Below are 14,230 nucleotides of genomic sequence, written 5' to 3' on the forward strand. Positions count from 1 at the left end.
CCAGAAAATTGGCTGCCCAGATAAATTTGTGAACATCATTCGGCTCCTCCATGATAATATGACAGCAACAATCGCAAGTAACAATGGCTCTCACAGTGGGATCAGGTGTTAAACAGGGTTGCATTATCGCCCCAACTCTATTCATTATTTTCATCGCCATGATCCTACACTTTGTCAAAGGGAAACACCCCTCCGGAGCAGATATCATATATCGAACAGATGGAAAGCTCTTTAATCTGAGCAGGCTGAAAGCAAAGAGTAAGGTTACCGTAACTTCCGTCTTAGAGCTTCGTATGCTGGTGACAACGTAGTGTGTGCACGCTCAGAGGATGACCTCCAAACCATCCTAAATATCTTTGCAGAAGCTTATGGAAAGCTTGGCCTATCACTCAACTTCCAAAAAACCAAAGTGCTACACCAACAAGCACAAAACAAACCCTCTGCAGTGCCACAAATCCAATTCAATGGTGTAACGCTGGAAAATGTTGGTCACTTCTCCTTCCTGGGCAGTTATTTTTCAACACTGATGCCAAAATCCAACATCACCTTACCTCTGCAAGTGCAGCTGTCTCCCGATTGAAGTGCAGAGTGTTTGTGGACCGGGACATTCACAGGGAAACCAAAATGCTTGTTTACAAAGCTATTGTACTACCAACCTTACTGTATGCTTGTGAAATGTGGACCACTTATAAACGCCATCTCCAACTCCTCGAAAGATGCCATCAATGGTGTCTCCAAAAATTTTTACACATCACTTGGGAAGACAGGCGAACTCATGCCAGTGTACTGGGAGAAACAAAGGTCACCAGTGATGAAACGATGATTCTTCAACATCAATTTCGTTGGACTGATCACGTTGTTCGGATGCCTGATTATCATCTTCCAAAGCAACTACTCTATTCCAAACTTAAAAATGGAAAGCGTAATGCTGGTGGTCAACAAAAGAGGTTTGAAGACTCTCTCAAGGAAAAAAAAGTATAAACACCAACAACTGGGAAACACTGGCCTGTGAGCGCTCCAACTGGAGAACAGCCTTTACCAAAGGTATCATAGGCTTTGAAGACACTCAAACTCAGGACGCAAAGGAGTAACGTGCTAAGGCACACTTGGCAAACCCTCACCGTGATCAGCTCCTGCCCAGAAACCTATGTCCCCACTGTAGAAGGACATGTGGATCCAGAATTGGCCTCCACAGTCACTTACTGAAAAAGAAGAAGAGTTTGGATTTGATATCCCGCTTTATCACTACCCCAAGGAGTCTCAAAGCGGCTAACAATCTCCTTTCCCTTCCTCCCCCACAACAAACACTCTGTGAGGTGAGTGGGGCTGAGAGACTTCAGGGAAGTGTGACTGGCCCAAGGTCACCCAGCAGCTGCATGTGGAGGAGCGGAGACGCGAACCCGGTTCCCCAGATTACGAGTCTACTGCTCTTAACCACTACACCACACTGACTCACTGTTAAAATCATGTTCATGGAAGACAATCTTACTCGGCTATAAGGGATCGCCAAAGAAGAAAAAGAACCAGTACAGACAGAACTTACTTGGAGGCACATATATAGAAAAAGTGAAATACTTCCAGTGGGGTGGAAATTCAGTTACTCTTATCTTCCCTTTATTGCTTAGAGTGGAAGAGCAGTGAATGGCTTGCATTAGGATCCCACTTATCTGGAAGCAGACTCCGAGCCGATAGTTTAACGTTAAGCAACTTTTGCACATGGCTTCAGGCGCTTGTTCTGCTGAATGCTCACTATGCAGGTTCACAATCTTATTCAGCATTCTGAGCTACATTTCCCTCTCTGGGAAATGACACTACGTTTGAAATACAGCTGAGTAGCACAAGAGAATAGCTCCGCATTTGGATGCTTCAGCTGAGATTCTTACCTTGCAAGGGGTTAATTTAGATGGCCCTCAAGGAGCCTTCCAACTCTAGATTTCTATGATTCGAGGTTTTGCATTCCCAACAAAGGAATTGTGAACTTTGATGAGGTCACTAATTTAAGCAAGGTTACAGAATTTAGGTTCACTTCAGAATTTGGGTCCACTTAAGCCTCTCCTCCTGCCAGAGGGGAGGTGTTGTGAGCGGCAGCCGTTTCCCGCATTGGCAGGGGGCATTCCAGCCCCTGCTCAGCTGACCCGGCTGCCATGCCACGCCCCCTGGCAGCCAGCCAATCAGGCGGAGGCTTGGGGGTGCAGTTTAGCCGCTCAAATGTGGACGTGGCAGTGCTTCCCTCATTGCGTTGCTGGGTTTCGTCGGATCACCCACCCACCCTCCCTTTAGTTCATTGCTTTCTTCTTCTTTTTTTAAGAATAATTTTTTATTAACCGACCAATCACATCAAATCAAACCAAATTACATAAATTCCAAATTACACAGCCAAATTTTAAATTTTTGTTGGGGGTACCCATATTTCAAGTTCCGAAGGGATCCAATCAACTTCTTGCTTCTTACTGCTGTTTTAATGTCCACAAATCTAACCTTATGATGTTCACAGTACTATCCAGTCCTTTCTTATTATTTTTCCACATCTCTTGTTGTTATTTTCATATATTTTTCCTTTCTCTTTGTGACCTCTGATAGTCTCCGCAAGCTGGTTAGAACAGTTTGTAATCCTGCGTGGATATTAATATTTTTATCCAGTAGCCATATCCAGACGTTTTCCATATAACATCACTTCCATACATCAAAACAGTCTTAGCGTCATTAATCTTCACCAATCTGCCTCCTTTCTCAAAACCTCTGAGGAGATTCACTAGGAACGCAGTCTGAAAACAAATCCGTTCTTCCTCCCAGCTATACATCCTTTGGCAAGATGGCGACTCTGAATTAATTGCTGTGCCATTCCCAAAAGCTCTTATTGCTTCTCAGTCTCCATAAAGCATACTTTTGGTTAAAGTTTATCTCCACACAGACCTTAATCATCCTGCTTGGGTCAGTTCAACTGACGGTTCTAATGAGGAGGGATTCTTGTAAATCACATAGAAGGAAAGTAAAAAAGGCCCCCCCCCATTCAGCCCCGTTGTCAACATACCCCGCCTTTGGTGTATCTTCTTCGTAAAATATTCCTGTTTCTCCAGCCCGTTGTCTTCTTTCGCAGAGGTCACTTAAATTAGCAGACTTCACTCCCCTTCTTCACTTGAAATATGTGCATTTGCTTCTTTTGTAATTAATTATTCCAAATTGCTGCAACTAGTGCACGATCAGAGACAGCGTCCAGGAGAGCTGATGTCCGCACGGGGGCATTCTGCCTAGGGCCCTCACCCCCTTCTTTCGAATTAGGGGGTGATTTATGGGCACAGCAGGCAAGGGCAGTGTTCCCCATTTCCTTGGGGCAACAAGGGAGGCTGCCTACTCCCATAACAGCCTCTTAATTACCCCGTGTGGGTCAGAGAGATGGTATTGTCGGCCATCTTCCAATGAGCCCCCTAGTGGCCCCCAGTTCATTGCTTTCTTCTTGACCTTGCTATGGACCTGTGGTTGGTCGCCTTCATTGTCCAAGGGGCCTGGTAGGAATTTTTATCCAACTGGCAAATTGGCACCAGCCACTTGTTTTTCACCTAAAAGTAAAAGGTAAAAGGACCCCTGACCATTAGGTCCAGTCGTGACCGACTCTGGGGTTGCGGTGCTCATCTTGCTTTATAGGCTGAGGGAGCCGGTGTACAGCTTCCAGGTCATGTGGCCAGCATGACTAAGCCGCTTCTGGCGAACCAGAGCAGCACACGGAAACGCCGTTTACCTTCCCGCCGGAGCGGTACCTATTTATCTGCTTGCACTTTGAGGTGCTTTCGAACTGATAGGTTGGCAGGAGCAGGGATCAAGCAACAGGAGCTCACCCCGTCACGGGGATTCAAACTGCCAACCTTCTGATCGGCAAGTCCTAGGCTCTGTGGTTTAACCCACAGCGCCACCCGCATCCCGGTTTTTTCGCCTACCTTGTAGCAAATCATCACAACTTTTTAGGTATTGGCGATTAGGCATTGGAATATGTTTGTGTGTTGGAGGGTAGGGTGTGGCCATCGCCTACCCCTCCACTTTATGGATATTCCGTTAAAGGAATCCGGTGGTCGTGGATCCTGTCCAACGCCCTTGCTGGTGGCTAGGGCCATGGCACGACCCCTGGTGACATCAGGGGGAGCTTTTAGTTGTATTTGCATCAACAGGCTCCTCCTACTGGTGGTTAACCCTTGTTAGACTCTCCCCTTCCTGAAGGGGTGGAGTCATGCTCTGTTGTTTTATCCAATGCCTAAACCAATACCTCTCACATGCTGTAATCAATAAAGTCATGGCCTTTTTTAGCCCATTAACCTAATATACTGCGTCCATGTGTCTTTCTTATCCTTGTGATGGCCTGGGATTCAGACTCAGAGGCTGAACCTGAGGAATCCCAGCCTGCACAGGAGTCCCCGCCTCCAGAACCAGCTGAGCCAAGGCTGGGGCTTGAGCCTGAAGGGTCCTCACTTATGCTGGATCCTCAGGTGCAGGCACCAGCTGAGTCTGCTCCGGCCCCTGAGGTGATGGAGGACCCATTGCCTGCAGGTGCTCCACTCTCAGCCCTGTCAGGGGAAGCTGAGGTTGCCTCTGGGTCCGGTAACCCTCCAGCCTCCCCTGAGCTGCGGAGGCTCAGGGCAGAGAGGTGGAGGGAACTAAGTTCCCACAGAAGGAGTGCTCGCCTCCAGGCCAGGAGAGATGAGTCACCTGTGGACTGGGGCCACCCTATTCCTCGGGGCAGATAAAAGCCAGCTAACCCCAGTCCCAGGTTGCAGGAGCAACATTGTTGGTAGCCTGTTCCTGCCTGCACCCTGTCCTGCTCTTCTGCCAGAGTTCCTGACCTCGCCCGACTCCCTGCCTTGGACCCCGCTTCAGCTTTGATGGACAGCCTCCATACCACACCCTTGACCTCGGACTGGACTTGGACCTCACCGCACGGTTTACCCTCAGGACCAGGACAATCCACAAGCCAGTCCTCGAATCACAAATTGTGTTTATGCACCCAACCCGGGGGGCATAAGTTTTTGGCCTACCTAGATATTGAAGATTATGCCTCAGCTGTGACATAATCTGCTTTGACTCTCCCTTTATATTTGTATATTTGCTTCTGCAGTGTAAATTGCCTCTCAGCTGCCTTTTCTCTTCCTCTCTTCAGAGGTTAGTTTGTTTTCTTAGCACAATTATTGCCACGTGGCTTGCCTTTCTGCCTGGATCAAATCTGGAGAGAGAGAGGGAGATAAAGGACTGATAAAATCTAGCTGCGCTATGAAATAAAGAGCAGGCTCTCTTGGCTGCAGTGTAATCCCATCTGCTGCAAGAGGAGGTGGGTTGTACAGAATAATTTAGTATTTGAGCAAGCTTATTCGTTGCTTGGCTCTGCCTCTGAAAATATGTGCAGTTATCAATTAGAGCATAAATTCTTATAAGGCAGAGAGACTGCCAATCACTTAACAGGGTCTAGATTCCAAGCTGAAGTACAAAGCATGTTTTTATGTTGTGTCTTTCTTTAACGCACTTTGAATATTTCTAAGGAAAACAGGATATGACTAAATCAACAATAATGACAACAGGTACATGCATTTTGCAAAGGGCGTTCCTCTTTCCGCGATGCAGAAAAACTTGCCCTTTTCCCAATGTAAAGTTGAGTACATCCAAGAGTGAACCTCTAAATCATGCTAAGAATCTTTTCCCAAACACCAAACTCATTTTACTACACCCACGTTGGAATCTGAAAAGTTTGCCCTGGTTAGCCCCAAAATGGAAAACAAGTGCTATCTTTCTTCCTTTTTTCCCTGTGGGTGAATTGTATATATATATATATATATGGTAATATTTTATTAAGTTTTTGAAAAATTATATATATTTAAAAAAACAACATTTCAAACATTAAAATACAGAGTTCTTTCGAACCCTTAGACCTCCTTCCTTCCCTCCATGGTTCCATCTTTAAGATTAAATTTACTGCATCTTTTACCCTTATCTATCTATTATATAACCATAATTACCATTAAAAAATTCACATTACAAGTGTCTTTACTTCGGATCTTCCCCGTCAGTTTCTCCATCTCCTCATACTCCATCAGTTTCACCTGCCATTCTTCTTTTGTTGGTACTTCTCCCTCTTTCCACCTCTGGGCTAGTAGCATTCTCGCTACCGTCGTTGCATACATAAAAAGTTTTTTATCTTCTCTTGGAAAGTCTTCACCTGTTATACCTAGTAAAAAGGCTTCTGGTTTTTTGACAAATGTATTTTTAAAATATTTTCTTTAACTCATTATATATCATTTCCCAGAAAGCCTTTACCAATGTGCATGTCCACCACATTTGGTAGAAAGTGCCCTCTTTCTCTTTACATTTCCAACACATTTTATAGTTTGTTTTGTACATTTTAGCAATTTTGCTCGGTGTTATGTAGATACCAACGATATATCATTTTCATATAATTTTCTTTCAACAAACAGCATGCAGTAAATTTTATTTCTTCTTTCCATAACTTTTCCCAAGACGAAAGTTGGATATTATACCCAAAATCTCTAGCCCAATGTCTTAGCTTCTTCATATTTTGTATGCCATTCTAAAAGTAATTTTGCACATCTTTGATAACACTTTCATGTGATTTTTCCAGCAGATCTATATCAAACCTCGATCTCATTGTATCAAAACCCTTCGTCAACCTTAAAAACAGCATTTAATTGGTGATACTGAAGTCCTTCTGTGCCCCTGCCGCCACCGGACCAGTGCTGGTCTGCCAGGTGGGGGCAGGATACACTGGTGGAGGAAAGGGGGGTGATGGAGGTGGTCCACCCCGGATGTCATCCCTGAGGGGGGTGACATCGCTGCACCACCCCCTGGGATGCTTGCCGCAGGTGGCGCCCCCATGGGATGCTCACGCTTGATGTGAGACGCTTGCTCTGCCCACATGGGCAGCTAGCCCCGCCCCTGAGTGCACAGCATATGTGCCAATCCGGGTGCCAGAGCAGCTAGCTCCGCCTCTGGTGGGACAGGTCACATGACACCGGGTCCCCCTCAATGGGGGTTTGAACACTCAGTGGTCCCCCGCCACACCCGCCACTAATTTCCCACAGCAGAGCCATTTCCCGACCTCCAGTCATGCCTGCTTTCCATCACTTTTCACAGGGCAAAGAGTGGGAATTCCATCTCGAAACAATTGGCATAGAGCAGGGGTCCCCAAACTAAGGCCCGCGGGCCGGATAAGGCTCGAGGGACTCGTTTATCCGGCCTACGGCGACCCCCGCCGCCTGCTCTTACCGGCGCTGCGCAGCTTCCCACTTCTGGGTCGGAGGAGCACCGGTAATAGCTTGTGCACATGCGCAAGCGTTATTTGCGCATGCGCAAGCGTTATTTGAGCATGTGCAAGCATTATTTCCAGTGCACATCCGGGTCGGAGGAGGCCCATGCACATGTGCACAAGCTATTTCTGGTGCTCCTCCGACGTGGAAGTGCACCAGAAATAGCGTGTGTGCATGCATATGGGCATGCGCTCCCCCGCCCTCCGGCCCGCCACGCGATCAGCGCTGGAGACACCGGCCTGAGGCGCGGTAAGTTTGCTGACCCCTGGCATAGAGGGACCCTCAGGAGGGCAACTGCCTTGCATTTCAGATCCCTGCCAGCGTTCACCAAAACTGCTCCTCTCTTGTTCCAACTGTTCACAAAAGACCCTGTTTCCCCCAGTAAGAAACAGTCCCCACAAATCAGTCTGGGGGAAAGGGTTTGTGAGAACCTAGTTGTACAGGCAGACAACAGCCGTCGCCAGATGTATCCCATAAAGCCTCTGGTGCTTTGTTCTAATGCTAAGTTCTAGTGTATTAATAATTAAACCCCACCCCCCACCCCCTCAATAATCTGGGATCTATTTCCTCTTTAATGGACGGGGCTGTGGGAATTTGGAAACTGCTGTGTTGCAGCTATTTAACTTTAATTTTACAAGAATCAAAAATAGACAACTGAAAAATACACAAGCTTGCTGTTTCCAATTAAGAAGGGATTTCTGTGAATTCTCTTGCCACTGGCAATCTTCGTTAGAGAAAGAACAAATGGTAAGATGGACAAAAATCAGCTAGGAATATGGGTAGCAAGCCCCACTTTTTTTGTCCAAGATAGTGTATAGATATAGATGTATAGATAGTGTGTGTTTGTGTGTGTCTACACAATATAGTGTTATATCTATACATATACTGTCTACACAGTATAGTTAAAGCTATGGTTTTCCCAGTAGTGATGTATGGAAGTGAGAGCTGGACCATGAACAAGGCTGATCGCCAAAGAATTGATGCTTTTGATTTATGGTGCTGGAGGAGACTCTTGAGAGTCCCATGGACTGCAAGAAGATCAAACCTATCCATTCTGAAGCAAAATCAGCCCTGAGTGCTCACTGGAAGGACAGATCCTGAAGCTGAGGCTACAATATTTTGGCCACCTCATGAGAAGAGAAGACTCCCTGGAAAAGACCCTGATGTTGGGAAAGATGGAGGGCACAAGGAGAAGGGGACAACAGAGGACGAGATGGCTGGACAGTGCTCTTGAAGCTACCAGCATGAGTTTGACCAAACTGCAGGAGGCAGTGGAAGACAGAAGTGCCTGGCGTGCTCTGGTCCATGGGGTCACGAAGAGTCAGACATGACTAAACGACTAAACAACAACACTTTTTTTTACAGCAAAAAGGATGTGTAGGTGAAAGGAACTGGGGGGAGAACCTACCTGCATCTTGGCTTCCCATGCTCTGCAGCTTTGGGCTCCTTTTCTCCCAACACAGTTCCAGTGCTGAAAATGACCCAAGTCAGAGAGGAAAGTGCTTGTTAAAGTTTCTATGACACACTGGGCAATAGATATAGGACATAATATAGATTTGGACCTCTGGGGAAAACTTTGGAAGAGTGATCTGAAGTTCACAGCATGTTATTCTTTGAAGGAGAGCTACCTGAAAATGATTTATACAGTGGTACCTCTAGTTGTGGACACGATCTGTTCTGGGGTGCCGTTCGCAACCCGGAAAGTCTGCAACCAGAGCGGCGCTTCTGTGCAAGCGTGGAGTGCGATAGAGCGCTTCTGCGCATATGCGAAGCACGCAGAACACTTCTGTGTGTGCGCGCGTGGCAAAACCCGAAAGTATACACTTCCAGGTATGCTGCATTCGCAAGCCGAAAAGACACAGCATGAACCTAACGCAACCCAAGGTATGACTGTAAAGGTAAAGGGACCCCTGACCATTAGGTCCAGTCGTGACCAACTCTGGGGTTGCGGCACTCATCTCACTTTATTGGCTGAGGGAGCCGGCGTACAGCTTCTGGGTCATGTGGCCAGCATGACTAAGCCGCTTCTGGCGAACCAGAGCAGCGCACGGAAACGCCGTTTACCTTCCCGCTGGAGGGGTACCTATTTATCTACTTGCACTTTAATGTACTTTCGAACTGCTAGGTTGTCAGGAGCAGGGACCGAGCAACGGGAGCTCACCCCGTCACGGGGATTCGAACCACTGACCTTCTGATCGGCAAGTCCTAGGCTCTGTGGTTTAACCCACAGGGAAACCCGCGAGCAGACTTGCTAAAATGTATAAGTCCAAATCAGATAAGTGCTGGAGATGTAATGAGGTTGATGGTACATTTTATCATATGTGGTGGACTTGTAAAAGGGTAAAAGATTATTGGGAAATGATTTATAATGAACTGAAAAAAATGTTTAAAAGTACCTTTCCCCCAAAAAAACCCCAAAGTCCTTTTTGTTGGGGATAATTCAGAGGGAAATTCCCAGGTGTCAAAAAAGACTATTTATGTATGCGGACCGTGTTTCGTTAGCCCAAAAATGGAAAACGAGCGAGTTCCCAATCAAAGAAGAATGGCAACTTAGACTGATGGAATATGTGCAGCTTGCAGATTTAACATATAGAATAAGAGAACAAGAAGAGTGTACGTTTAAAGAAAACTGGAAAATGTTTACTGAATATATGGGTGAAAATTATGTTCATTTAAAAATGCGGGTAGCATTAAGATAAATTCAACAGTGTAAACAAGTTTTGATGGATGTAACGATGGATTACTGAATAGTTTTGTTCATGTAAAATATGCAGGGATGTATAGTATGCAAAATGAACCATGGAAAGAGAAGAAGGAAGTCATTGATTTAAGGTTGTCTAAATGAATATTTTGGAATTAGAAAATTTAATGAAATTATATATATACATATACATGCATATACATATAGTGCTTGAAGCAGTGGAGGACAGATAGGAAAAGGGCAGCAGGAGGCCTCCTCTGGCTTTGCACACACACACACACTTTTTGGTGGACCTCCCTGCTTTACGCAAGAACAGGGCAGGTACAAGGATGTGACCTAGACAGGACGTCTGCAGCAGGGAGACTAACTATGTGCTCTCTCAATCCCTGTCCATCACAGCTGGCAAAATCCAATAGGGGGACGGACTGAGAGAGGTATGCATATCTCCTTGAAAGAGGCAATGGTGTGGCCCCTCTTGAAGAGGTGCTTCCTACATCCAGTAGTTTTAGGAAACTACCATCCAGTCTCTACTATCCCCTTCCAGGGCAAGGTGATTGAGAAGGTCAGCCGCATGGTTTGGCAGGAAGAAGACCATCTAGGTAGAACCACTGCAGTCTGGTTTCTAGACCAGTTTTGGCACCAAAACAGCTTTGTTCGCCCCAATTGATGACCCCCTAATGGGAGGGGGGGAGTGCAACCCTATTGCTTCATTATTACCTCTCAGTGGCTTTTGACACCACTGACCCCAGGATTCTTCTGCAGCTACCAGAAGGTGGTCAGTGGAGGTTCAGTATTACAGTGGTTGTGCTCCTACCAGTAGGGTCACTAAGAGATCATTGCTTGGGTCCATGGCCTTTTGGGTGTGCAGTCCCACAACTGTGCATTCTGTCTCCTACGCTATTGAACATCCATTATCCATCATATTTCCCAAGTTCTCTAGTAGTTGGGACATTGGAGGCAAGACAAGTATAGCAATTTAATTCACTGAAATTGTAAATGCTTGAATGCATTACTGTGTTTAAACTTGATTGGTTGGTAACTGAATTCTAGTAGTACTCATGTGATTGGCTAGCATTGGTCACTTGGGGGGTATCGTGTGAAGGAGAGGCTCCATTTTAGGTAAAGCAAGATGCATTATGTAAAGCAATGACTGCATTTTGGAATCCACTGTGAACACTGCTAAGTCGAATAGAGTGTTGGAGTGCTTCTTCTCTACTTGAAAGAGAGAAAAGCAAGTGGAAATCTCTCATAGGAGCTGCAAGGAATGGCCTAATTGAGATACAGAAGTCTAGAGTGCTGAGCTCTGGAGAGGGAGGAAAATATAGTTGTTTGAAAGTTAGACAAAGAGACCATAAGCCCATGCTTGGATAGGCATGTGACTGTAAATATTATGTTTTAATTCACCTATAAGTTTCTGCAAGTAAAGTTTTTGAATGTCAAAATCTGAACATTGGTTTAATTTCCAAAGAAGAGTGTCAGTCATATATATATGATTTGAGCTTCTTAACTGCAATTTCATTACTCTTAAACTATTGCTGTTGACACCATCAACACCAGGTAAGTTGGAACAGGTGTGGAGTGACGCGTGTTCCGGGAGCGTGATGCTTTCTGAATTTCAGAATTAAGAGAAAATGTATATTTTGCAAGTTTGTGAAAAATACCTCAGTTTGCCAAGCTTAGCTCCATCTCTACACACCAACCCTGGTTCTGTTGTTTTTTAAAATGAAGGGGGGGGAGCAGAAAAGGGATGCACCGAGTAATGTATATAGGAGCAGTATATATAATGTATCTATGGTGTGGCATAGTGGTTAGAGTGGACCTGGGATACCAGGGTTTGAATCTGCACTCGGCTATGAAGCTCACTGGGTGACCTTGGACCAATCACTGACTCTCAGCCGAATCTGCCTCACAGGGCTGTCATCAAGGAGAGAGACAGAAAACCGTATCTGCCCCTTTGAGAAAAAGGAGGGCTATATAAATGGATTGGGGATGTGAAGGAGCTATACTGTGCATGTCCCATCGTGAAAAGCACCTCTGATCTCTACATATCAGCTGCCCAAATGTGCTCAGAACCAGGAAGGCTATAGGAACTTGCTTTTTTTTTTTTTTAGGAAACCTCAAATTCTCTGTACAGTGGTATCTCAGGTTACAGACGCTTCAGGTTACAGACGCTTCAGGTTACAGACTCCGCTAACCCGGACATAGTACCTCAGGTTAAGAATTTGCTTCTTGAGGAGAAGAGAAATCGTGCTCCGGCGGCACGGCGGCAGCGGTAGGCCCAATTAGCTAAAGTGGTATCTCAGGTTAAGAAGAGTTTCAGGTTAAGAACGGACCTCCAGAACGAATTAAGTTCTTAACCCGAGGTACCACTGTACAGTGGTGCCTTGCAAGACGAAATTAATCCGTTCCTCGAGTCTCTTCGTCTTGCGGTTTTTTCGTCTTGCGAAGCACGGCTATTAGCGGCTTAGCGGCTATTAGCGGCTTAGCGGCTTAGCGGCTATTAACAGCTTAGCGGCTTTAAGAAAAAGGAAACAAACTCGCAAGAACTCGCAAGACGTTTCGTCTTGCGAAGCAAGCCCATAGGGAAATTCGTCTTGCGGAACGACTCAAAAAATGCAAAACCCTTTCGTCTAGCGAGTTTTTCGTCTTGCGAGGCATTCGTCTTGCGGGGCACCACTGTACTTTGCAGTAACCATTAGTTTTGCTACAATCAGTAGGATACCCACCACACCAACAGGCTGCCTTTTGTATGCCCACCGATTCCAAAAGTTTTGCCAGGCTTTGCCTGGTGCGAAGCCTCACACCAGGTCATGAAGCCTCACACCAGGTCATGAAGCCTCACACCAGGTCATATAAAATCTTTCAGGTCAGGACAAGAACTGGAGGACGTAGGCTGAGATTTCTCTGGCTTGGCAGCTCTTCTCAAGATGCACCAGTCATGTCTATATCGACTTGAAGCTAATCACACTTGCGCCGCCACATTTTGTGCAGCAATGACAGCACTAGCTGAGGGGGAAACTCACATTTTCTGCAGTTTTAAGTATTGCACTTAAATTATTAGAAAATGCAACGAATACCCCCCAGAAAGAAGGGCAGGGCAGGTTGGGGGGGGGTCAGTCTGAAAGCTGAGCCTTAGGCGATTTTGAAAATTTAAAGCGTGCAGTGCAAAACTGCGGATGATATCCAGGAACGTGAAAGGGATCCAACAGCAGAGGGAGCATGAGATTGAATGGGTATGGAAAGAATAACTAGCTCAGTGCTGGGTGACAGACAGAATAACTCTAACAACTAGGCAATGCCAGGACCATTTCAAACACAGCAAGCTAAGCACTATCCTACCAGTTGCCAGACATAACTGGTGGCTTGCATTGGTTGGTTGGTAACTCACAAATTGTGTATCCCTGCCTTCAAGAGAAGAGGAGTTTGGATTTGATATCCCGCTTTATCACTACCCGAAGGAGTCTCAAAGCGGCTAACAATCTCCTTTCCCTTCCTCCCCCACAACAAACACTCTGTGAGGTGAGTGAGGCTGAGAGACTTCAGAGAAGTGTGACTAGCCCAAGGTCACCCAGCAGCTGCATGTGGAGGAGCGGGGAATCAAACCCGGTTCACCAGATTATGAGTCTACCGCTCTTAACCACTACACCACGTAGGTGAGATAATTCTATTGATGCCAAGGAGAACAGGTTTTAGCAGAAGTATCCTGAACTGAATCTGGAGATATGGCAGAAGAAAAGACCACTCAGAAAAGGGTTGCGGTAGCCAGGGCCATCTTAAGCATATCCGGTGCCGTGGTGCAAAGATCCCTCTGGCGCCCCGCCCCCTTTCCCAGAGTTGACCTTTTTTTAGGGCTGGAAGTGGCGGGCAGCGGCTGGAGGGTGGCTCCTCCGGCGGGGAAGAGGCGGAGGCTGGACGCGGCACCTCCCAGCTCAGCTGGCCGCTTCGTGCCGCGGTGGCCATGGCAGGCAGCACACCGAGCGAGCGGGCCTGTGCCGAGCAAGCGAGAGCGTGTGCGCCGCTCCCGCTAAGTGTTGGCTCGGTTTTTTCCCTTTTAGCCTTCTGGCACCCCATCGCTCACTCAGCGCCCTCGTTCAGTGTCCCCCAGACTCTCACCTGGCGCCCCCCAGAATCTGGCGCCCTGGTGCCCCACGCCACTAGCCTCAATGGATAAGACAGGCTGGCGGTAGCCACAGTGGGAAACGAACGGTACATGCGTAAATATTTTAGAAGC

General features: G+C 46.5%; 1 protein-coding gene across 10 annotated transcripts in view; it reads right to left on the reverse strand.

Annotated features, from left to right (window-relative positions):
• LOC308480621 (uncharacterized protein) overlaps positions 1 to 14,230 on the reverse strand; it is a 78,423-nt gene that overhangs the window by 45,160 nt on the left and 19,033 nt on the right. For 4 of the 10 annotated variants that reach the window (XR_013988131.1, XM_081012398.1, XM_081012399.1 and 1 more), the window contains one exon: positions 8,707 to 8,769. Coding sequence is in view for 6 of the 10 variants with exons in the window: in XM_081012398.1 (XP_080868524.1) it covers positions 8,707 to 8,769 (63 nt within the window). In the remaining 4 variants the exon portion in view is untranslated. Of the gene's footprint in view, positions 1 to 5,021; positions 5,207 to 5,993; positions 6,203 to 8,706; positions 8,770 to 14,230 lie in introns of all 10 variants that reach the window. The other 6 variants (XR_013988132.1, XR_013988133.1, XR_013988134.1 and 3 more) reach the window with 3 other exon arrangements.

This window comes from Podarcis pityusensis (genome assembly GCF_964106645.2).
Source record: "Podarcis pityusensis genome assembly, chromosome: 6".
Classification (NCBI taxonomy): Eukaryota; Metazoa; Chordata; class Lepidosauria; order Squamata; family Lacertidae; genus Podarcis; species Podarcis pityusensis.